Source organism: Trematomus bernacchii, unplaced genomic scaffold (genome assembly GCF_902827165.1).
Source record: "Trematomus bernacchii unplaced genomic scaffold, fTreBer1.1, whole genome shotgun sequence".
NCBI classification, from domain to species: domain Eukaryota; kingdom Metazoa; phylum Chordata; class Actinopteri; order Perciformes; family Nototheniidae; genus Trematomus; species Trematomus bernacchii.
In genome coordinates, this window is record NW_022987720.1 from 28,370,083 (window position 1) to 28,394,411 (window position 24,329).

Here is a 24,329-nt window from a genome sequence, read left to right on the forward strand (position 1 = left end):
AAATGTAGATTTATGAACAGAGAGAGTCCACAGCACCTGAGGCCTGGGGGCTATACTACGAATCAAGATTTTCGTTTAGCAAGCTAACTTCAGGGGTTTCCGGTCCTACGAAGCTGGTTCACTTTTTAGCGGGCTAGATAACTTATTCTGAACGGCTATCCTCCGGAGCAGGATAGGTTCCAGGATAAAAGCACTGCCTGCTGACCAATCAGAGCTCAGTGTGCGGAGTTTAAAGCGATCAATTCATATGACAGGAGGAGAAAGGAAATACAGTTTAAACTGCCGTTGCAGGAAAGACAGCCGGCCAAAATCACCGACTGTGTGAACGTGAAAATGAATAGAATATCACCTCCCATCTTCAGAGCAATCTGACTATTATAACATTAGCGTTAAGAAAGCTTACTTAAATATCTGCCACAACATAAGTAACCTACAGTCCGCGGCACTGTGAGTGCAGACGTACCCCATTATCATTCATATCACATGATATCACATCATAATGTATCATATATTTCCTTATCTGAGTCAGCTTCTTGAGCCGTATCTGGCCGTGCAACACTCACAGTGTCACATACTGTATGCAGAAGTATTATTTTAAGCAACACATTAAGTTGACACTCGAGTCAAATGTAATTAAAGTCAGATCCACTCGTGTCTTGGACGGGGCAGCAGTGATATCATAAAACTGTTAATGAACGTATTCAAACACTTTTTCTTTTACCAGCAGTATTCACCTTGCAGCTGCAACTATGTGGCTTTTATCCTGGATAAAGTGTTTAAGTCATGGATGTTTAAAGTTTAACGTCTTCATATTTGTCTAATATTAGTTGACTTTTCATTCAGGAAATATATGACGCGCTGCGCTGTCAGTAGCCTACACGGCTTGTCCATGTTTGTGATTGGTCGAATGCTCCAAATACCACCCCTTTTATGTGAACGCGCACCTAACTAGATAGGACACGGCTGGCTTGCGGTCGAGGTGATAGCCAGCGTCGTAGGACAGTTTAGCGAGAGCGTTTTTGTTTTTTGGATTTAGTCAGCCGGATAACTCAAAACATATCCAGGATATGTTGAACTAGATTCGTAGTATACCTCCCAGGCCTCTGGTATCTGTAAGGGTTCAAAAAACAAATACAAAACAAATTCTGTTGCTTTTCCATTTACTGGTTTAGGAGAGGAAAAACAATTGATACGTACACGGACAGTTTTTACACCGTTTCTCTTTGTACACACTTATTTACAGGACATGTAGTGTTTGCAGTATTTATTGTTTCCACACAGTGGTAAAGCTCTGTGTGTACATTCCTCCCTTCTCCTCCTAAACAGAAACATGCTGTTATGAAGAAGTGAGCAATGCCAGTGTGTTACAGGATACAAATGAACGTATTTGAATTTAAATCAAGCAGCAGGTGAAACTGATCGTATGACTAAAAAAAGAGGGGATAAAGGAATGTAACAAAGTCTTCATGTAGGAATAAAATGAAGTCTGCTTCAGTCGTCATCTTCATCAACACCTCCACATTTCATATATTTATCCAGTCGTTTAGTCTGTTGAACTGAGGAGAAAGTGCCACTTGACATTAACCACTAAACATCATTTTAGGTAGTTAGTAGATAGTTCCCTTTCAAAAAATTAAATAAAAATGCAAATATAAAGGAATAACTTATACAATCCACAACAATATGAACATTGAAACACAGCCCATTACACTTCATTAATAGCTAAGAAGGCACACCAGATATGCATATAAATCTTACTGAAAATTAAATCCTTAAAAGCATTCAGATTCAAAATTAAATTAAAGTGAAAAAGAATCACAAACGCTGTTGATTTGAGAGTATCCCAGAAAGAAAACACCACCAACAAAGACAAACAAATAGCATTACAGCAGCGCTTTTCAGTAGTATTCACCTTCATCCATTTCAACAGCTGTAATTCAATACAAAGAACTACGGATGACCTACAGTTGCAAAAACATTACAACGCCCCGGAACATTTCCATTAGAAGAAACAAACGATGCAAATAAAAAAAAACACAAAAGGTGCCAAAACACATCTTGATCAACTTGACGAAACATACGCAGCGTTCCCTAAAAGCGCTGCATAAATGCAACGGAAACAGGGACATTAAAAAGTGACGCACATAGCTGGGACCGGAGCTCTTGTTGACATTTGGGGATTTTAAAATGTGCCAACTGGAAACGTACCTTAATGTTTCCTGTAGATATTGAATTGCTGTTTTTACGGCACTGTTAGTCTACAGATTTATTATTATTGTGCTGCTGTGTTTATTGTATTTTTGTAACTCTGGCACAACAATTTCCTTCGGGATGAATAAAGTCCTATCTTATTTTATCTTAAAAGTTGTATCGGCTTATTTGAACAATGTGGTCACATATTATTGCAGATCTTCTGTAAACTAATTTGCTAACGTAGCTAACCTAGACATTTAAAATATATTGACAAACCACTTTTGTCATTATGAAACAGTCTTTCATAATCCCATAATCCCGAGCGTGCATCACTTTTTAGTGTCCCCCTTTTCTGTTGTTTTGAGCTTCTTGCAGTGCTACGTTTATGAGGCTCTTTAAGTAATCGCTGCGCATGTTTCCTCAAGTTGGTGAAGATGTTTCTTGTGTGTTTTGGCACATTTGTGGTTTTATATTTACGTAATTTCTGGAGCTGCAGCGTGTTTCTCCTAATGGAAATGTTTTGGGCCGTTGTAGCACGTTTGCACTGGTCGACCACCGTAAAGGTCGCTGCTTGGTGAGTGCGTTGATATAAAGTGAAGAGCTGTTATGTTATAGGAATGGACTTAGTCTCCATTCACTCATTCGTCATCGATCAGTTTCTCAGCGCCGTTCTCTGCCTGTCTTCTTTCCTCTTCTCTTTTTCCCTCCTCCTCCTCCTCCTCCTCCTCTTCCTCCTCATACTCTCCGGTGTACGACGACTGGCTGCCGTAGTTGATGGTGGTGCGGGAGAGGTCCACTTCGATGGGGAAGACGTCCGCCTCCTTCAGGACGGCGTAGCACTCGTCGTAGTAATGAGACATTCCTGAGACGAAGCGCTGCAGCTGGAACACGATGTCCTGAACTGTGGAGGAGGAAGAGGAGGGAGAGAGTGGGACATCTTTGTTAAAAGTCTCCTATTATACTGTTTTTCATCAATATATTACAGGTCTCAGATATATACAAAACATGTCTCTGAAGTGTTTGGCTCCAAACACCAAACAGATCATTGCAGCATCCCATAATCCCCTCTGTTTCAGCCCTGTTTCAAAAGTGCTGATTCTCTGTCTGTGGTGGGGGGGGGGGGTACCTTGGTTGGTGATTGGCTAATGGTTACACAAGCCAAAACATCGTTATGACATCATAAAGTGGCCAAAATCTGATCAGCTCATTTTCAGACAGGTTTTTATATAAATGGATCAGGACAAAAAGAGAGAGAATCTTTTTTCCTGAAACTTTCAGAGTCTCTTTCCACAGAGGGGACACATGTTGATGTAGAAGAGACATGAAGAAGAGGGGACACATGTTGATGTAGAAGAGACATGAAGAAGAGGGGACACATGTTGATGGAGAAGAGACATGAAGAAGAGGGGACACATGTTGATGTAGAAGAGACATGAAGAAGAGGGGACACATGTTGATGTAGAAGAGACATGAAGAAGAGGGGACACATGTTGATGTAGAAGAGACATGAAGAAGAGGGGACACATGTTGATGGAGAAGAGACATGAAGAAGAGGGGACACATGTTGATGTAGAAGAGACATGAAGAAGAGGGGACACATGTTGATGTAGAAGAGACATGAAGAAGAGGGGACACATGTTGATGGAGAAGAGACATGAAGAAGAGGGGACACATGTTGATGTAGAAGAGACATGAAGAAGAGGGGACACATGTTGATGTAGAAGAGACATGAAGAAGAGGGGACACATGTTGATGTAGAAGAGACATGAAGAAGAGGGGACACATGTTGATGTAGAAGAGACATGAAGAAGAGGGGACACATGTTGATGTAGAAGAGACATGAAGAAGAGGGGACACATGTTGATGTAGAAGAGACATGAAGAAGAGGGGACACATGTTGATGTAGAAGAGACATGAAGAAGAGGGGACACATGTTGATGTAGAAGAGACATGAAGAAGAGGGGGACACATGTTGATGTAGAAGAGACATGAAGAAGAGGGGACACATGTTGATGTAGAAGAGACATGAAGAAGAGGGGACACATGTTGATGTAGAAGAGACATGAAGAAGAGGGGACACATGTTGATGTAGAAGAGACATGAAGAAGAGGGGACACATGTTGATGTAGAAGAGACATGAAGATGAGGGGACACATGTTGATGTAGAAGAGACATGAAGAAGAGGGGACACATGTTGATGTAGAAGAGACATGAAGAAGAGGGGACACATGTTGATGTAGAAGAGACATGAAGAAGAGGGGACACATGTTGATGTAGAAGAGACATGAAGAAGAGGGGGACACATGTTGATGTAGAAGAGACATGAGGAAGAGGGGACACATGTTGATGTAGAAGAGACATGAAGAAGAGGGGACACATGTTGATGTAGAAGAGACATGAAGAAGAGGGGACACATGTTGATGTAGAAGAGACATGAAGAAGAGGGGACACATGTTGATGTAGAAGAGACATGAAGAAGAGGGGACACATGTGATGTAGAAGAGACATGAAGAAGAGGGGACACATGTTGATGTAGAAGAGACATGAAGAAGAGGGGACACATGTTGATGTAGAAGAGACATGAAGAAGAGGGGACACATGTTGATGTAGAAGAGACATGAAGAAGAGGGGACACATGTTGATGTAGAAGAGACATGAAGAAGAGGGGACACATGTTGATGTAGAAGAGACATGAAGAAGAGGGGACACATGTTGATGTAGAAGAGACATGAAGAAGAGGGGACACATGTTGATGTAGAAGAGACATGAAGAAGAGGGGACCACATGTTGATGTAGAAGAGACATGAAGAAGAGGGGACACATGTTGATGTAGAAGAGACATGAGGAAGAGGGGACACATGTTGATGTAGAAGAGACATGAAGAAGAGGGGACACATGGTGATGTAGAAGAGACATGAAGATGAGGGGACACATGTTGATGTAGAAGAGACATGAAGAAGAGGGGACACATGTTGATGTAGAAGAGACATGAGGAAGAGGGGACACATGTTGATGTAGAAGAGACATGAAGAAGAGGGGACACATGTTGATGTAGAAGAGACATGAAGAAGAGGGGACACATGTTGATGTAGAAGAGACATGAAGAAGAGGGGACACATGTTGATGTAGAAGAGACATGAAGAAGAGGGGACACATGTTGATGTAGAAGAGACATGAAGAAGAGGGGACACATGTTGATGTAGAAGAGACATGAAGAAGAGGGGACACATGTTGATGTAGAAGAGACATGAAGAAGAGGGGACACATGTTGATGTAGAAGAGACATGAAGAAGTGGATTTTGCATAATAGGTGACCTTTTAAGAAATGTAATATCTCGCACACTGACAAACATGAAACAAACACTTAAAAAGATATTTAATAAAACAACAACAGACCATGTTTCTGGTCCAGCAGCTCGATCTTCTCCAGAACGTCCTTCCTCATCTTGGCGAAGCGGGCGCGGGCTTCCTGTCGGCACCGCAGCACCAGACGGTACTCGTAGTTCCCGGTGCTGACCCGGTACAGCGGCTCCCCCATGGCCTGCAGCAAGAAACACATTGTACACAATATTATATACACAAAAATGGCATCTGACAAGGCCTTGGAAACACTCAAATACACCAAAGTTAATTCCATGCTATCGACAATCCAACACATTTTGGACATGACAAAAATAAGCTTGTAAAATAAACTGAGTAAGTTACACCACAAATACAAACTCTGTCAAATAACATACTACAATCTATCCCATAAATAAATGAAATAAAACCGACACTCCTCCCCCATCCCAATCCCCCATCACCTACACTTTAATATACCTACTTTTTTAATTGATTTGGTTCTGTGATATTTATTTATTCTCCTTAAAATAGTTAATTAAAGTTATTTCAAAAAAGAATGAAAATGAGAACTCACGATGCTGCTGTATTCTTCATCATCCATTTCCTTCACCTTCAGGCAGTACGACTGAAAGACACAACAAATGAATGCAGTCTCTCTGTTGAATCATACAATTGTTGAACAAATGTACACGCATGTTTCCACCTTACCAGATACTCGAACTTCACGTCCAGGTACTTCCTGATGGTGAGCTTCGTGTCGGGAATGGCTTTGTGAAGATATGTGTTCAGATCGTGGAGCATCTAAATAACAACACATGATTGCTTGATAAGGAGCATTTCAAAAACAATCTAGAGGTCTTGATGTTTTCAGTGAGTGCTTCAAAGCCAGACGTTGATCTGTACTCACAGGTTTGATGGTCTTCAGCAGCTTGATGCCGTATTTCTCGATGTTGCGATGAGCGTCTGCAAACTTCACGAAAGCCTCGCTGGCTGCAGCCTGAGGCTCTCGAACCCCGATGACCGAGAACACATCGCCAAACGCTGCCGGGGAACATTTCCAAATACCAATCAGATACATTAGACACTAAAACTAAATCCATTAGGATGATTTCAGAATCAGAAATCCTTTATTCGGCCAACAGCAAGAACATTTACACTGTTACAGTAAAAGAGACGGTGCAGACAAAGGGTAGACTAACATGTAATAAGGAGGCAAGCACACGTGAATGAAATCTACACACTCAAGGTAGAGGTTACAAAATATCATTCTCATGTGTTTTCTTCTTTTTCTAGTACATGTCAAAGGTAAAAATGATTTTAACAAACTGTTTGTTATTACTTTCTAATTTTGATCGCCGTAACTCACCTCTGTGTGTTTGAGAAAGCTCAAAGAAAGCTCGGAGTAGTCTCTTCGTGTGCTCCATCAGACCTACAGGCAAACAGAAGAATGAGACATTGGTTAAAACAAATAACATTCAACATCAGATTTAAAATAATCACATTTTTAATTGATTTATTTGTACCTTTGTAGAGCTCTGCTGTCTTCTCCAGCTCCTCCAGTCTTTTGACCAGTCCGTCTGTGAAGCAAATTAAATCCACACAAGTATAGCTTTATATTTACCTAAATAAAAATCCCTAAAGATTTCACAATGATCCTAATAATAATCTTACCGTTACATAGAATCGCTCGACTGAGTCCCAGAGCATCAGCTGTGCCGGAGCTCAGATTCTCCACCAGGCGATGTTTCACTTTCTTCAGCACTGAAACACAAACATATATATAAAACATTGGATTACAATATTTAACATGTATGCTATAGTAATGTGTGTGTGTGTGTGTGTGTGTGTGTGTGTGTGTGTGTGTGTGTGTGTGTGTGTGTGTGTGTGTGTGTCTCTGTCTGTCTGAATGACTGTATGTCTGTCTGTCTGTCCGTCCGTCTGTCTGTAGGACTGTCTGTCCGTCCGTCCGTGTGTGTGTGTGTCTCTGTCTGTCTGAATGACTGTCCGTCCGTCCGTCTGTCTGTCTGTAGGACTGTCTGTCTGTGTGTGTGTCTGTGTGTGTGTGTGTGTGTGTGTGTGTGTGTGTGTGTGTGTGTGTGTGTGTGTGTCTCTGTCTGTCTGAATGACTGTCTGTCTGTCTGTCTGTCTGTCCGTCCGTCTGTAGGACTGTCTGTGTGTGTGTGTGTGTGTGTCTGTGTGTGTGTGTGTGTGTGTGTCTCTGTCTGTCTGTCTGAATGACTGTCTGTCTGTCTGTCTGTCTGTCCGTCCGTCCGTCCGTCCGTCTGTGTGTGTGTGTGTCTGTGTGTGTGTGTGTGTGTGTGTGTGTGTGTGTGTGTGTGTGTGTGTGTGTGTGTGTGTGTGTGTGTGTGTGTGTGTGTGTGTGTGTGTGTGTGTGTGTGTGTGTGTGTGTGTGTGTGTGTGTGTGCGTACGTGTGTACCTATATCCAGAGACTTCCCCTGTTTGGGGTCTGCCTGCAGTTTGTTGTAGTGGATGACTGCTTCCCCCTGTGGAAACATAAGCAGGAGATCAACAACAACAAATAAACTTAATTTTAAGTTTATCAACCAGTTCTAAAAAGTAAAGTCTCTTCTGTATTCATTGTATTTGACAAAAATCTAAAATCATCGCACAAAATAGGAGGAAGTATTTTGTTAGATGGATGATGTGCAAATATTTTATATGGCAAAAGATATATTTAAAAGGTGAAGAAAATACATTTGGAAACGTAAATAGGAATAAATATGTTTTCAACATTTTGAATTAAACAGTAAATAATTAAAATGAGAACAAATGTTAGCAATATATTTTTTTAAATGCAGCAAGAAGAACAGAGTCAGTTACAGGCATAAATAAAAATATGTAAAATTATTAAAACAGTAATAAAGCTTCATTGTTCCAAGAATTGCAATAAGAAATGTGTGTGGGCACAAGACAATTGTTTATATGCAACACATAAACATCAAAATAAAGAAACACATGACCAAAAACATGTGTAAATAAATGCCACCGGTGAAACTCACGTGCACATTTATTTGCACTGACAGCAGAATGTAATCCATGAAATCCATGAAATCCCACAGTGCACCCTGTCTTTAATCCAACAGGTCATGACATTTTTCTGGGTGCGAACAATGGACGGCAGAAACAACACAGATCTGCAGCGTTGACTTTATCCGGCTTTTATCAGCAGGCCCTTTTCTCCACAGTCCAGCAGAGTGTGTGCACCCATAATAAGTCAACTGTCCCACTATTCACTGATCAGCCTGCAGCCGAGACGGGACACAACACTGTGAGTAATGTTTTCATCCTTTTCCATGTTACTCTCAAATCTGCTTAAATTCAGTTTTAATGTATTTAAAGACACTGGTGGTCGTGAAAACCAATAGAACATATCGGAAGCTTTTTCTGAAAAGTTATTCCACGGTTGAGGAATAATCCTTTTCATATATATACACTTTATAACTTGTGAAAATGTTCCAGCTGTGGGATGAACAAATGATTTCTGAATGTGAATATAAGAGAATATTTAACCCTGAGTGCATGATGTGGGAAAAGCCAACTCACAGCCACAAAGCACGGTTAGCTGCATTCGATTATTGGGTTTAATTTGTATCTTAGTTAAAGCAAATACTTCCCTAATCACTAACAGAGAAGACCACAAACTAGACTTTGTAACCACATAATGATTTAAAAGTGAAATAATGGTGTGTTGTTCGGACTGTAAATCATTGTGTCAGTGTTACCTGCACAGCTTGGATCATCTTGGCCACCTCCACTTTGGTCTTTCCCTTCACTGGCTTCCCATTCACGCCTGTGAGCTCATCGCCTGCCGCCACCGTCCCATCCAGAGCTGCGGGGGTGTTATCAAACACCTGGGAGACAACACAAGCCTCATTAAAAAAGGTACCAAAAATGACACAGATTTATGTTTTACTTTCTTTTATTGTTTTCTTCACACACAAACAAATATTACATTTCAAAGAGAACAGTGCCTGTATGGAGACGATCAAATACTGCTTGGTGTTTATGACTCCTTTGTTGATATGTACCTTAACCATTTCCCCCAGCCCTTAAGAAATGTGTCTTCCATTACTTTCAACTTGAATGTGATTTTCTCCATGATTAGGATATCACCAATAATATGAACCCATTGTCTGTAGCTTGGTGCTTAAGCCTTTAGCCAGTTCTTAGTAAAAGCCTTCTTTCCAGCAGCTAGGAGGATCATTGATCTCCGACAGATCCTCCCATATGTCCCAAGGACAATACCAGACAGGTTCGAGGGATTCTATAGCCTAATACCTTGCAGAGAACAGAGTGTACACAGTCCCAGAAAGGTTGCATTTTACTGCAACTCCAAAACACATGTGTATGGTGAGGTTCCAGATGTTTACAAAGTCTCCAGCATGGTTTTTGAGTGTTTGTTTACTACACCAATGACACAGATGTATGTTTTTTTCATTTTAAACTTCATAGAAATGTGCTGATTCATAAACAGGGTTATAATCACTTGCTGTGTTCCTACCTGGACGATGTAGAGACACGGACAGTACTGAGCTCCTCCTCCAATGCTGATCCCAATCAGGTTATTAGGGTCTTTCTTCAGAACCACAGTACCAGGTACCGTTGGTATCCCCCTGTTGAGGAGAAAACATGATACATTAAAAAAGGACAGGGCAATATATTAATTCTACAAAGATATTGTGATATCAAACTAGATATCTTCCTGGATTTTGGACACTGCTTATGTGTTATCGTGGTTTTAAACGGCTGCATTACAGTAAAGCATGTCATTTTCGGAATTAACCAGACTGTACCATCTGTTTAAGCATCTGCTTTTACCAACTCTGCCATTATATCCACATTACTGATGATTTCTTTCCCCAAATGTCATTGTGTTAATATGCCAAAGCACCAATAGTCAACCCTGCAATATCGTTGAAATATGGATATCGAGACATCTGATTTTCTCCATATCGACTCGCACCACATTGAGTTTTGTAGCATTTTAGTGTTCATGTTTTTGCACAATTCTTAGTAGTCAAGCATTTTATTGTAAAGCTTAAAAAGTTTATAAGTAATGAGAAGAATGAGTATTAAGTCCATATCAGGAGTCACACTATTAGCGACTGCTTTTGTCTTTATATGAACTGAAGATTTAAGGATAACACACATTGAATGGCTCAGATTACAAAAAGGAAACACGTTATTATTACTCACAGTTTGTCCTCCTCCAACTCATAGTCCATGTCTGTGAACATCACAGCACAGCGTCACTGTCCCTGGTCAACCTGTGAATCATCAACATAGAAACCACTGCATTAAAATCAGGTAGGAGGATTGGTCAAATGCAAACAGACATATCACTTTGAGCAGCTGTTTCACGAGCTACAGGTACACAATACAAGTCCTTTTAAGTAAGCTAATCGGGATGGAAAATACAGTATCCATAACATTGATTAGAGCTCTAAATAAAGCAGGACAGAAGAGCTTTGTTCGCTGTAACTGATCTCAGAGCTGCAGCAGGTGGACAAACAGCTGGTGACTAACAGTTCATAATAACTACCTGATGTTCACCTGGTAACTGAGTCTGAATACGTGCAACATTTAAACTAAACACATCGACTTATGATCTAAAAACAACATGTGTAATATCTATGTATAATGACGTAAGCCAAAAGCAGGGGAAATTGCATGCTAACATTAGCTGCTACTGTTGGCTACAGCAGGTGGAAGAGCAGAAGTCGTTTGTTCAGAAACGTTAAAACGTCTTAAATAATTTACCTTAATTATATGTTTGCACAGGGTTGTCATTCAAGTGTCCCTTAGTGTTCATAAATCGCCCCCCTTTTGACGAAATTATCTTTTAATTCAATTTCTGGATCCACTGACAGCTCCTCTGTTTACTTTCTGACGTCACTGCCGGGATCATAGCGGAAGTGGTCATAGGCGAGACTTTTTACATGTAAAATGTTTTTGGATGGTTTCGTTTTTTATAAACAACACGTCCACATTTTTCAGTGGTAAACAAATATTATATTAATACCAAACATCTTTATAAATGTAGACTATGTTAGCAACCAATAAAAACCCAATGTAATTACTTCCAAGTATTTATGATCATAGGTTTTCTTTCTTCTTTTTTGCCAATGTCTGGAACTGCAACATTGTAATTTTATTTTTATTATTTAAAAAAAAAGGGGTATTAATAAACAAAACAAAATGAGGTCAAACTGGTGTAAATATACAGATTAAACGGTAACATAATCCCACCATCGGTAAATTCCAGTAACACAATTAAGCAATTGAATAACTGAAATGGTCATAAAAAAACATGTTCTGCATAGATAAATATACATGTAACATATATACATAAAGGTTTATTCTAAAGACTCTTTTGTGAGCCATGATGGGGCCGTGACCAATTGGGCAGAGCCATATAATATGGCGCTGCAATTGGGGTACTCGAGTTTGCACTTTTTTAACCGTAATCTTCACCCTTTCGTTTGGGCAGACATTAGAATCGCGAGTTTTACCGCCATCTTGTGGTCAAAAGGTGGAACTGCAATATATTAAATGACAGATGCTAACACTTCCGGTGAATACTTTCGAAAAATTGAGTGGTCGAACTGAAGCATTTCGAGACAATTATCGGTCCATATTCCCCTAATGTCCCAGTGTCAGTCTTAAATGGAAACTACAATGGACAAATTGTGAGACATTTGACGATAGAGGCAGCTTAATAGCGCATTTCAGGGCTGGACTAACAACAACATTGGTACTGATGCTCCTGAAATTGTTTGCTAGCACTGTAGCATTGTTAGCTCTATAAACTGTTACTCCCGTTAGCCTCTCACTCTCACGTTTTATCCTAACTCGTGTCGGCTGATAGAGGTTTTTAATTTAAATATATTAAGTGGCAAGACGTGTAACCTCTTATTTAATTAGTTTAGTTTGTTTGCCGTTACATTACCTTTTATTTTGTAAATAACCGGAACGGAAGTGGTACAGTGACACGCTTGACGAATTTTAAGTCTGGCAGTTCTAATGTTTGACAACCCATGTGTACCAAGCAGAAAGGTTTATGAATATTATAAAGGCATGGAAGTAGTTGAAAGCATTCAAAGTTATTAAAATAAAATACACGTAAACTACCCAAACTGTCAATATGTTCTTTTAGATCATTTAAACATGCAGATTATCATAGCAGACTATTTGATTAAAGTAGAGTGTATTGCAGTAGGTGGTGCTTGTGCTCCAATGTAATATATAATGCATTGCAGACCCTCCTCAATGGAAACAATGGCTCCCAATCTTGATACATTTTTCAAAGTTCTTGACAGAGTAGTTTTATAAACACATCACAGTATCACAGGGGCAGCTGCTACTCAAAATCCTCTCTGTGATTAATCTCATTTTCAATATTAGTCCAACAGCAGTAATTAAAGAGAGCCGAGCCTCTGCATTGAATGGGCTTCTTGATTGTCATGATGATGATGAACGAGCCACATTGCTGAGTCCTTTGTGCTTCACATTATACATTAAGAGAAACTTCACAGTCTTACTACTTGTTGTCTTCCAGTGCAGAAAGACCATCTTCCATCAGCTGCAGGAGTGTTAACTAACACCCAAAATCACCATGGTAAGTTCATCTGCTTTGTCTTTAACTGTACTGCCTTATGAACAGAGTATGTGTTTGCAGCCTGTAATTGGTTGAATACAACTCTAATGCTATTATGACAAACAGCCTTCTGTAATTTTCCCAATAAATTCTTTAAAACTTTAATTTCTGTGTTTCTCAGCTACTTGAAATGAAGAATGTGAGTCTGACAACCGGAGACAGGCTGAAAGTGAAGGGGATCATTCAGCATGATGCCGAGAGGTAAGCAAACCAAACACACAGAACATATTTAGTACAACCTTTTAAACTAAATATGATAATATGGTCATATGCATTAACAAATGCATTCTGGAAAGAAAATACTTGAATAAGTTGTTTTGTTGCAACTTAAAATCAGTTGCTCTCTAGAGAATGATGGGTGAACAATAAATGCACAAGATATTTGTTTAGTAATCCTCTTAAGGATCTTAAATTCTTGCAAGTATGGTTCATCCAACAAGTCAGCACCCTAGACTGAGTGACATAGGACATTTTAAAGGGGTACTGGAAAACAACTATAAATTGTACGGATGTTGTTTTTATCACCTTCTTATGAGTGTGGAAAAAAAATACTTTTGTAAGTACGTTATTTTCTTCCTGATAACTTCAGGTCAGTTTTGTTATTTTCCTAAAACCCTTATCTTGCAGTGTTATAAAACATTTTATACTATACTAAAACATCTGTTTAGTATTACAATACTTCTTTAAATCTTTAAGGTTACATTTCCACACCTTTTTAAAACCACATTTCTATTAAAGTAGCCTTGTGATTATATAATATTAAACCTCTGTTTATAATCTCTGATCCATCCAGATTCAAGATCGAGCTGGGCTGTGGTACGGACGACATCGCGCTGCACTTTAATCCCCGTTTTGATGACGACGTTGATGGTTCCGTTATTGTTTGCAACTCAAAGACTGGTGGGTCTTGGGGCAATGAGGTCCGGGACACACACAACCCTCTACACCGGGGAAGAGTGGTCAATGTGAGGAACACTGAGGGTCATATCAGTATTTTGTGCCTCTACTGGGACATGTCTCCATGCTTTAATGTTCAAAAAGCTCTTTATTTCTCTCATACTGCCTGTGCTGCAGGCTGCAGGACCTCTTTTCACCCTCTGTCTGAAACCAGAGCCCAGTCTGCTCTGATTGGTTAGCTGGCCGGCTCTGTTGTGATTAGTCAACCTCTTTGAGATGTCCCGCCCCTTAGCCTATCACGTACAATGTGTTGGAGCGCTAGCCAATAGAAGGGCCAGAGTTACATAGTGACATTAATGAGTCCAATGGAGTCGTTTTCTCTTGAAGTGCATCAACCATTTCAGTTTTTTTAGGAACGTTTTTAGATTTTTCTCAGATTCCTTTCTTATAATCTTTTCTATTTCAGCTGGAGTTGACGCTGGATGGAGACGTGTTTGAGGTGGCGCTTCCTGACGGACAGCAGCTGCAGTTTCCAAACCGTGAGAAAGTGGACGTCATCAACTACGTCCGAATCGCAGGAGACTTCAAACTGACTTCCTTCAAGATCTGCTAAAAGACACATGGTTAAAGATGAGACTTTGAGACAGTTATTGTAAGAAATATTGTTAAGGGGCGTAGATCTTCAATGTGAATTTGAAATGTATCTTTATTTGAAAATGTCCCGTTGTGCTCAAGAAAATAAAATGTTTAAATTCAAAGGATCTTTTGTCTTTTGTCTCTGAATTGTTGAAGCTTAATTCTGGGTTTGGAAACAATATTTGAACCTACTTTTCAACTAAAGAAACACAGTATCAGTGCACTCATGAGACAACAAATCAACACTGACATTTCTTTACTGTAAAACCCATGCAAACATAGTATGAATTGATAGAAATAACTTGAAGTGCAATGCATGGGCGTCACTTTGTTAGAAAAAGTGGTAGGGACGATTTTCCAGATTCAACATCAGCATAGCAGAAGACAACATATGTCCCTCTCCTGGATGCTGAACCTCAAGCACCTGCATGAAAAACCAAGGCATAGACCTCTGGACCACCAATGTGTTTGAAAAAAAAACGCCTAACTACTGTATAGGTCTTGATTCTCTTCACCTGGTGCCCTTGGGTTTGTCCTACCCTGCCCAGCTGTGTCTTGTCCTCTGATTAGTTCTGCATGTATTTAAGTTCTGGTATTCTGTTGGTGGATGTGGTGGGATTCTTGACTCAGATCTGTTTGTTGTTTTAGGTATTGAGCCTTTAAATAAAGGTATTTTCCATTCAAACCATTGTCTGTCCCGCAATTGGGTCCTACCTGCTCTGCTCATCCCTGACAAATTGTTGCGGTAATTTACATATACGTTACTTTTATTCTTTTACAGGAAATGTTGTATTTTACTGCACCATGATATTATGTCTGCAGTGACTGAGGTATTTGTTTTGTTGAAATCATATCTTTATGCTGCATGATGTATGGTAGATAATTTACAAAATCTAAAATGAGTGTATGAAGTCTAATAGATTTGTTTTTGTAAAGCAGTATTGATTCTGTTGAAGAAATGAAGCCTCATCTGCAGAACAGCAGAGATTTGTTATTGTTCTGATTAAAATAATACTTTTACAATATGGTGTTTTATTATGTTTTCTCTGGCCTTCAAGAAAAGATAAGTGAAGTTACACCAGTTCATTTATTAACAATGTACAGAGGTTTATCACAAGCGTAATAACTGAAATGGTCACAAAAAAACATGTTCTGCATAGATAAATATACATGTAACATAAAGGTTTATTCTAAAGACTCTTTTGTGAGCCATGATGGGGATTAGGTGATCGTCACGTGACCAATTGGTGTACTCGAGCTAGCACTTTTTTTAACCGTAATCTTCACCCTTTCGTTGGGGCAGACATTAGAATCGAGAGTTTTTAACCGCCATCTTGTGGTCAAAAGGTGGAACTGCAGTATATGAAATGAATAAAGCCAGCTGCATTACAGACATGACAGATCGCTAACACTTCCGGTGAGTACTTTCGAAAAATGGAGTGGTCGAACTGAAGCATTTCGAGACAATTATCGGTCCATATTCCCCTAATGTCCCAGTGTCAGTCTTACATTGAAACTACAACGGACAAATTGTGAGACATTTGACGACAGAGGCATCTTAATAGCGCATTTCAGGACTGGGCTAACAATAACATTGGTACTGTGATGCTCCTGAAATTGTTTGCTAGCACTGTAGCATTGTTAGCTCTATAAACTGTTACTCCCGTTAGCCACCTAACTCTCACGTTTTATCCTAACGTCGTGTCAGTGGATATAGGTTTTTAATATAAATCTATGAAGTGGCAAGACTTGTAACGTCTTATTTAATTAGTTTAGTTTGTTTGCCGTTACATTACCTTTTATTTTGTAATGAACCGGAAGTGGTTTCTATACAGTGACACGCTGGAAGGATTTTAAGTCTTGCAGTTCTAATGTTTGATAACCACGTGTACCAAGCAGAAAGGTTTAGGAATAAAGGGTATAGAAATCATTAAAAACATACAAAGTTATTAAAACAAAATACACGTAAACTGCCCAAACTGTCAATATGTTCTTTTAGATAATTTAAACATGCAGATTATCATAGCAGACTATTTGATTAAAGTAGAGTGTATTGCAGTAGGTGGTGCTTGTGCTCCAATGTAATATATAATGCATTGCAGACCCTCCTCAATGGAAACAATGGTTCCCAATCTTGATACATTTTTCAAAGTTCTTGACAGAGTAGTTTTATAAACACATCACAGTATCACAGGGGCAGCTGCTACTCAAAATCCTCTCTGTGATTCTTCTCATTTTCAATATTAGTCCAACAGCAGTAATTAAAGAGAGCCGAGCCTCTGCATTGAATGGGCTTCTTGATTGTCATGATGATGAACGAGCCACATTGCTGAGTCCTTTGTGCTTCACATTATAAATTAAGAGAAACTTCACAGTCTTACTACTTACATGTTGTCTTCCAGTGCAGAAAGACCATCTTCCATCAGCTGCAGGTGTGTTCACTAATACTCAAAGTCACTATGGTAAGTTCATCTGCTTTGTCTTTAACTGTACTGCCTTATGAACAGAGTATGTGTTTGCAGCCTGTAATTGGTTGAATACAACTCTAATGCTATTATGACAAACAGCCTTCTGTAATTTTCCCAATAAATTCTTTAAAACTTTAATTTCTGTGTTTCTCAGCTACTTGAAATGAAGAATGTGAGTCTGACAACCGGAGACAGGCTGAAAGTGAAGGGGATCCTTCAGCATGATGCCGAGAGGTAAGCAAACCAAACGCAGAAAACATATTTAGTACAACCTTTTAAACTAAATATGATAATATGGTCATATGAATTGACAAATGCATTCTGGAAAGAAAATACTTTTAAAAACTTGAATAAGTTGTTTTGTTGCAACTTAAAATCAGTTGCTCTCTAGAGAATGATGGGTGAACAATAAATGCACAAAATATTTGTTTAGTAATCCTCTTAAGGATCTTAAATTCTTGCAAGTATGGTTCATCCAACAAGTCAGCACCCTAGACTGAGTGACATAGGACATTTTAAAGGGGTACTGGAAAACAACAATAAATTGTACGGATGTTGTTTTTATCACCTTCTTATGAGTGTGTAAAAAAAATACTTTTGTTAGTACGTTATTTTCTTCCTGATAACTTCAGGTCAGTTTTGTTATTTTCCTGAAACCCTTATCTTGCAGTGTTATAAAACATGTTATACTATACTTAAACATCTGTTTAGTATTACAATACTTCTTTAAATCTTTAAGGTTACATTTCCACACCTTTTTAAACCAAATTTCTATTAAAGGTGGGGTAGGTAATTTTGGAGAAACCAGCTCGAGTGTGCTAGAATTTGAAAATACACAACCGGAAAAAATCTGCCACTTCCTTACAGAGCCCCTCCTCCAACACACACGAACGCGTACATGACCAATGAGGGCACGAGATAAGTTTGTGCACAGATGGAAGGCTGACAGGCAGGTAGGCCATCCAGTTATTTTAGCCAGGCCGGCTCAGATGATTGGTCGTGCTTTTTACAGTACTACGGCTTCCACAGATGACATTTTTTTATGGATTTTTTGTCAAAGCACTTAAGATATTCATTGCTATCGGGATGTTAAGAGCATTCCATGGAATATAACAAAAAGTGTATCTCGAGCCGGTTTCTCAAACTTACCTACCCCACCTTTAAAGCAGCCTTGTGATTATATAATATTAAACCTCTGTTTATAATCTCTGATCCATCCAGTTTCAAGATCGAGCTGGGCTGTTGTACGGACGACATCGCGCTGCACTTTAATCCCCGTTTTGATGACGACGTTGATGGTTCCGTTATTGTTTGCAACTCAAAGACTGGTGGGTCTTGGGGCGATGAGGTCCGACACACACACAACCCTCTACACCGGGGAAGAGTGGTCAAGGTGAGGAACACTGAGGTTCATATCAGTATGTAGTGTCTCTACTGGGACATGTCTCCATGCTTTAATGTTCAAAAAGCTCTTTATTGTTCTCATACTGCCTGTGCTGCAGCACCTCTTTTCACCCTCTGTCTGAAACCAGAGCCCAGTCTGCTCTGATTGGTTAGCTGGCCGGCTCTGTTGTGATTAGTCAACCTCTTCGAGATGTCCCGCCCCTTAGCCTATCACGTACAATGTGTTGGAGCGCTAGCCAATAGAAGGGCCAGAGTTACATAGTGACATTAATGAGTCCAATGGAGTCGTTTTCTCTTGAAGTGCATTTCCTAAACCAGATTACATCAACCATTTCAGTTTTTTTTAGGAACGGTTTTAGATTTTTCTCCAATTCCTTTCTTATAATCTTTTCTATTTCAGCTGGAGTTGATGCTGGATGGAGACGTGTTTGAGGTGGCGCTTCCTGACGGACAGCAGCTGCAGTTTCCAAACCGTGAGAACGTGGACGTCATCAACTACGTCCGAATCAAAGGAGACTTCAAACTGACTTCCTTCAAGATCTGCTAAAAGACACATGGTTAAAGATGAGACTTTGAGACAGTTATTGTAAGAAATATTGTTAAGGGGTGTAGATCTTCAATGTGAATTTGAAATGTATCTTTATTTGAAAATGTCCCGTTGTGCTCAAGAAAATAAAATGTTTAAATTCAAAGGATCTTTTGTTTTTTGTCTTTGAATTGTTGAAGCTTAATTCTGGGTTTGGAAACAATATTTGAACCTACTTTTCAACTAAAGAAACACAGTATCAGTGCACTCATGAGACAACAAATCAACACTGACATTTCTTTACTATAAAACCCATGCAAACATAGTATGAATTGATAGAAATAACTTGAAGTGTAATGCATGGGCGTCACTTTGTTAGAAAAAGTGGTAGGGACGATTTTCCAGATTCAACATCAGCATAGCAGAAGACAAAATGTGTCCCTCTCCTGGATGCTGAACCTCAAGCACCTGCATGAAAAACCAAGGCATAGACCTCTGGACCACCAATGTGTTTGAAAAAAAACCGCATAACTATAGGTCTTGATTCTCTTCACCTGGTGCCCTTGGGTTTGTCCTACCCTGCCCAGCTGTGTCTTGTCCTCTGATTAGTTCTGCATGTATTTAAGTTCTGGTTTTCTGTTGGTGGATGTGGTGGGATTCTTGAGTCAGATCTGTTTCTTGTTTTAGGTATTGAGCCTTTAAATAAAGGTATTTTCCATTCAAACCATTGTCTGTCCCGCAATTGGGTCCTACCTGCTCTGCTCATCCCTCACAAATTGTTGCGGTAATTTACATGTACGTTACTTTTATTCTTCTACAGGAAATGTTGTATTTTACTGCACCATGATATTATGTTTGCAGTGACTGAGGTATTTGTTTTGTTGAAATCATATCTTTATGCTACATGATGAATGGTAGATAATTTACAAAATCTAAAATGAGTGTATGAAGTCTAATAGATTTGTTTTTGTAAAGCAGTATTGATTATGTTGAAGAAATGAAGCCTCATCTGCAGAACAGCAGAGATTTGTTATTGTTCTGATTAAAATAATACTTTTACAATATGGTGTTTAATTATGTTTTCTCTGGCCTTCAAGAAAAGATAAGTGAAGTTACACCAGTTCATTTATTAACAATATACAGAGGTTTATCACAAGCGTAATAACTGAAATGGTCACAAAAAAACATGTTCTGCATAGATAAATATACATGTAACATAAAGGTTTATTCTAAAAACTCTTTTGTGAGCCATGATGGGGATTAGGTGATCGTCACGTGACCAATTGGTGTACTCGAGTTAGCACTTTTTTTAACCGTAACCTTCACCCTTTCGTTGGGGCAGACCTTAGAATCGAGAGTTTTTAACCGCCATCTTGTGGTCAAAAGGTGGAACTGCAGTATATGAAATGAATAAAGCCAGCTGCATTACAGACATGACAGATCGCTAACACTTCCGGTGAGTACTTTCGAAAAATGGAGTGGTCGAACTGAAGCATTTCGAGACAATTATCGGTCCATATTCCCCTAATGTCCCAGTGTCAGTCTTACATTGAAACTACAACGGACAAATTGTGAGACATTTGACGACAGAGGCATCTTAATAGCGCATTTCAGGACTGGGCTAACAATAACATTGGTACTGTGATGCTCCTGAAATTGTTTGCTAGCACTGTAGCATTGTTAGCTCTATAAACTGTTACTCCCGTTAGCCACCTAACTCTCACGTTTTATCCTAACGTCGTGTCAGTGGATATAGGTTTTTAATATAAATCTATGAAGTGGCAAGACTTGTAACGTCTTATTTAATTAGTTTAGTTTGTTTGCCGTTACATTACCTTTTATTTTGTAATGAACCGGAAGTGGTTTCTATACAGTGACACGCTGGAAGGATTTTAAGTCTTGCAGTTCTAATGTTTGATAACCACGTGTACCAAGCAGAAAGGTTTAGGAATAAAGGGTATAGAAATCATTAAAAACATACAAAGTTATTAAAACAAAATACACGTAAACTGCCCAAACTGTCAATATGTTCTTTTAGATAATTTAAACATGCAGATTATCATAGCAGACTATTTGATTAAAGTAGAGTGTATTGCAGTAGGTGGTGCTTGTGCTCCAATGTAATATATAATGCATTGCAGACCCTCCTCAATGGAAACAATGGCTCCCAATCTTGATACATTTTTCAAAGTTCTTGACAGAGTAGTTTTATAAACACATCACAGTATCACAGGGGCAGCTGCTACTCAAAATCCTCTCTGTGATTCATCTCATTTTCAATATTAGTCCAACAGCAGTAATTAAAGAGAGCCGAGCCTCTGCATTGAATGGGCTTCTTGATTGTCATGATGATGAACGAGCCACATTGCTGAGTCCTTTGTGCTTCACATTATAAATTAAGAGAAACTTCACAGTCTTACTACTTACATGTTGTCTTCCAGTGCAGAAAGACCATCTTCCATCAGCTGCAGGTGTGTTCACTAATACTCAAAGTCACTATGGTAAGTTCATCTGCTTTGTCTTTAACTGTACTGCCTTATGAACAGAGTATGTGTTTGCAGCCTGTAATTGGTTGAATACAACTCTAATACTATTATGACAAACAGCCTTCTGTCATTTTCCCAATAAATTGTTTAAAACTTTAATTTCTGTGTTTCTCAGCTACTTGAAATGAAGAATGTGAGTCTGACAACCGGAGACAGGCTGAAAGTGAAGGGGATCATTCAGCATGATGCCGAGAGGTAAGCAAACCAAACACACAAAACATATTTAGTACAACCTTTTAAACTAAATATGATAATATGGTCATATGCATTAACAAATGCATTCTGGAAAGAAAATACTTTTAAAAACTTGAATAAGTTGTTTTGTTGCAACTTAAAATCAGTTGCTCTCTAGAGAATGATGGGTGAACAATAAATGCACAAAATATTTGTTTAGTAATCCTCTTAAGGATCTTAAATTCTTGCAAGTATGGTTCATCCAACAAGTCAGCACCCTAGACTGAGTGACATAGGACATTTTAAAGGGGTACTGGAAAACAACAATAAATTGTACGGATGTTGTTTTTATCACCTTATTATGAGTGTGGAAAAAAAATACTTTTGTAAGTACGTTATTTTCTTCCTGACAACTTCAGGTCAGTTTTGTTATTTTCCTAAAACCCTTATCTTGCAGTGTTATAAAACATGTTATACTATACTAAAACATCTGTTTAGTATTACAATACTTCTTTAAATCTTTAAGGTTACATTTCCACACCTTTTTAAACCAAATTTCTATTAAAGGTGGGGTAGGTAATTTTGGAGAAACCAGCTCGAGTGCGCAAGAATTTGAAAATACACAACCGGAAAAAATCTGCCACTTCCTTACAGAGCCCCTCCTCCAACACACACGAACGCGCACATGACCAATGAGGGCACGAGATAAGTTTGTGCACAGATGGAAGGCTGACAGGCAGGTAGGCCATCCAGTTATTTTAGCCGGGCCGGCTAAAATGATTGGTCGTACTTTTTACAGTACTACGGCTTCCACAGATGACATTTTTTTATGGATTTTTTGTCAAAGCACTTAAGATATTCATTGCTATCGGGATGTTAAGAGCATTCCATGGAATATAACAAAAAGTGTATCTCGAGCCGGTTTCTCAAACTTACCCCCACCTTTTAAAGTAGCCTTGTGATTATATAATATTAAACCTCTGTTTATAATCTCTGATCCATCCAGTTTCAAGATCGAGCTGGGCTGTGGTACGGACGACATCGCGCTGCACTTTAATCCCCGTTTTAATGACGACGTTGATGATTCCGTTATTGTTTGCAACTCAAAGACTGGTGGGTCTTGGGGCGATGAGGTCCGGGACACACACAACCCTCTACACCGGGGAAGAGTGGTCAAGGTGAGGAACACTGAGGTTCATATCAGTATGTAGTGTCTCTACTGGGACATGTCTCCATGCTTTAATGTTCAAAAAGCTCTTTATTTTTCTCATACTGCCTGTGCTGCAGCACCTCTTTTCACCCTCTGTCTGAAACCAGAGCCCAGTCTGCTCTGATTGGTTAGTTGGCCGGCTCTGTTGTGATTAGTCAACCTCTTCGAGATGTCCCGCCCCATAGAAAATCACGTACAATGTGTTGGAGCGCTAGCCAATAGAAGGGCCAGAGTTACATAGTGACATTAATGAGTCCAATGGAGTCGTTTTCTCTTGAAGTGCATTTCCTAAACCAGATTACATCAACCATTTCAGTTTTTTTAGGAACGTTTTTAGATTTTTCTCAGATTCCTTTCTTATAATCTTTTCTATTTCAGCTGGAGTTGACGCTGGATGGAGACATGTTTGAGGTGGCGCTTCCTGACGGACAGCAGCTGCAGTTTCCAAACCGCGAGAACGTGGACGTCATCAACTACGTCCGAATCGCAGGAGACTTCAAACTAACTTCCTTCAAGATCTGCTAAAAGACACATGGTTAAAGATGAGACTGAGACAGTTATGGGGTTTAGATCTTCAATGTGAATTTGAAATGTATCTTTATTCGAAAATGTCCCGTTGTGCTCAAGAAAATAAAATAAAATGTGTAAAGGTCCCATGTCATGCTTTTCCGGTTATTACCCGTCCCCTTGTGTGTTAAGTAGCTTTTCCTGCATGTAAACGGTCTGCAGAGTCACAAACCCTCATAGTACACCCTGTAGCGAGTAAAACTCTAACACAGAAAAGACCTGTCTATGCTGCCCCAGAACGCCTCGTTGGACATTTCTCTTTTTCCATTGTTTACTTCTTGGGTATAGTGACGTATTTCGGGTATAGTGACGTAACGGCTCCGCAGATTGGTCCAAATTGACCAATCCGCGGAGCCGTTACGTTACATCCGCGGAGCCGTTACGTTTTGACCAATCCGTGGACTTCCTCACACTCACACACTCGGCGGGACGTTGCGAGGCTCGCTGCTGCGAGGAGCGGGACACTGTGAGCTGGCTCACTGGTGTGGGGTCGGCGAGACACCGCGGAACTCAGCCTGAGCACACACACAAACTCCCAGCCAGGCTGAGGGTGTGTGTGTGTTCCGGGCTGGGTGTTGCTGTGTCTCGCTGTCTCACAGACGGCCACTGGGAGGGTGGCGGGGCAGGAGCTCCAACAAGCCGTTTAGGACAGAGTGTGAATACACATACTATACAGAGATGCTGTAT

The 24,329-nt window shown here is 39.6% G+C and overlaps 4 protein-coding genes across 10 annotated transcripts; 3 read left to right on the forward strand and 1 right to left on the reverse strand.

Moving 5' to 3' along the window:
• Nucleotides 1-1,143: 1,143 nt before the first annotated feature.
• On the reverse strand, nucleotides 1,144-11,453 carry pick1 (protein interacting with prkca 1). Of its 2 annotated transcripts, XR_004556933.1 has the most exons (14): nucleotides 11,318-11,453; nucleotides 10,754-10,824; nucleotides 10,059-10,170; nucleotides 9,280-9,408; nucleotides 7,974-8,040; nucleotides 7,207-7,296; nucleotides 7,059-7,112; nucleotides 6,902-6,964; nucleotides 6,443-6,576; nucleotides 6,244-6,336; nucleotides 6,110-6,160; nucleotides 5,590-5,734; nucleotides 2,613-3,094; nucleotides 1,144-2,570 (listed from the first exon to the last, which is right to left on the reverse strand). XR_004556933.1 is itself a non-coding variant. In XM_034143518.1 (13 exons), the coding sequence occupies exons 2-13, from the start codon at nucleotides 10,792-10,794 to the stop codon at nucleotides 2,832-2,834; spliced, it is 1,242 nt and encodes a 413-aa protein (XP_033999409.1). In that variant the 5' UTR covers nucleotides 10,795-10,824; nucleotides 11,318-11,453; the 3' UTR covers nucleotides 1,144-2,831. The 2 variants fall into 2 exon arrangements, 1 of the variants encoding a protein (XP_033999409.1); XM_034143518.1 differs by having other exon boundaries at nucleotides 1,144-3,094.
• Nucleotides 9,288-14,872, forward strand: LOC117493107 (galectin-2-like). Of its 2 annotated transcripts, none has more exons than XM_034143523.1 (5): nucleotides 9,288-9,439; nucleotides 13,116-13,175; nucleotides 13,336-13,415; nucleotides 14,008-14,179; nucleotides 14,578-14,872. In XM_034143523.1, exons 2-5 carry the CDS (start codon nucleotides 13,173-13,175, stop codon nucleotides 14,722-14,724), a joined length of 402 nt encoding a protein of 133 aa, XP_033999414.1. In that variant the 5' UTR covers nucleotides 9,288-9,439; nucleotides 13,116-13,172; the 3' UTR covers nucleotides 14,725-14,872. The 2 variants fall into 2 exon arrangements, with proteins under 2 accessions (XP_033999414.1, XP_033999415.1); XM_034143524.1 differs by lacking the exon at nucleotides 9,288-9,439 and adding an exon at nucleotides 12,269-12,311.
• Nucleotides 14,873-16,140: 1,268 nt separating this feature from the next.
• LOC117493106 (galectin-2-like) lies at nucleotides 16,141-19,314 on the forward strand. Of its 3 annotated transcripts, none has more exons than XM_034143520.1 (5): nucleotides 16,141-16,164; nucleotides 17,150-17,209; nucleotides 17,370-17,449; nucleotides 18,437-18,608; nucleotides 19,020-19,314. In XM_034143520.1, the coding sequence occupies exons 2-5, from the start codon at nucleotides 17,207-17,209 to the stop codon at nucleotides 19,164-19,166; spliced, it is 402 nt and encodes a 133-aa protein (XP_033999411.1). In that variant the 5' UTR covers nucleotides 16,141-16,164; nucleotides 17,150-17,206; the 3' UTR covers nucleotides 19,167-19,314. The 3 variants fall into 3 exon arrangements, with proteins under 3 accessions (XP_033999411.1, XP_033999410.1, XP_033999412.1); XM_034143519.1 differs by lacking the exon at nucleotides 16,141-16,164 and adding an exon at nucleotides 16,179-16,344; XM_034143521.1 differs by lacking the exon at nucleotides 16,141-16,164 and adding an exon at nucleotides 16,185-16,279.
• A 1,262-nt stretch (nucleotides 19,315-20,576) lies between these two features.
• LOC117493108 (galectin-2-like) lies at nucleotides 20,577-23,728 on the forward strand. 3 transcript variants are annotated; one of them, XM_034143526.1, is made up of 5 exons: nucleotides 20,577-20,601; nucleotides 21,587-21,646; nucleotides 21,807-21,886; nucleotides 22,872-23,043; nucleotides 23,454-23,728. In XM_034143526.1, exons 2-5 carry the CDS (start codon nucleotides 21,644-21,646, stop codon nucleotides 23,598-23,600), a joined length of 402 nt encoding a protein of 133 aa, XP_033999417.1. In that variant the 5' UTR covers nucleotides 20,577-20,601; nucleotides 21,587-21,643; the 3' UTR covers nucleotides 23,601-23,728. The 3 variants fall into 3 exon arrangements, with proteins under 3 accessions (XP_033999417.1, XP_033999416.1, XP_033999418.1); XM_034143525.1 differs by lacking the exon at nucleotides 20,577-20,601 and adding an exon at nucleotides 20,612-20,781; XM_034143527.1 differs by lacking the exon at nucleotides 20,577-20,601 and adding an exon at nucleotides 20,617-20,716.
• Nucleotides 23,729-24,329: the final 601 nt, after the last annotated feature.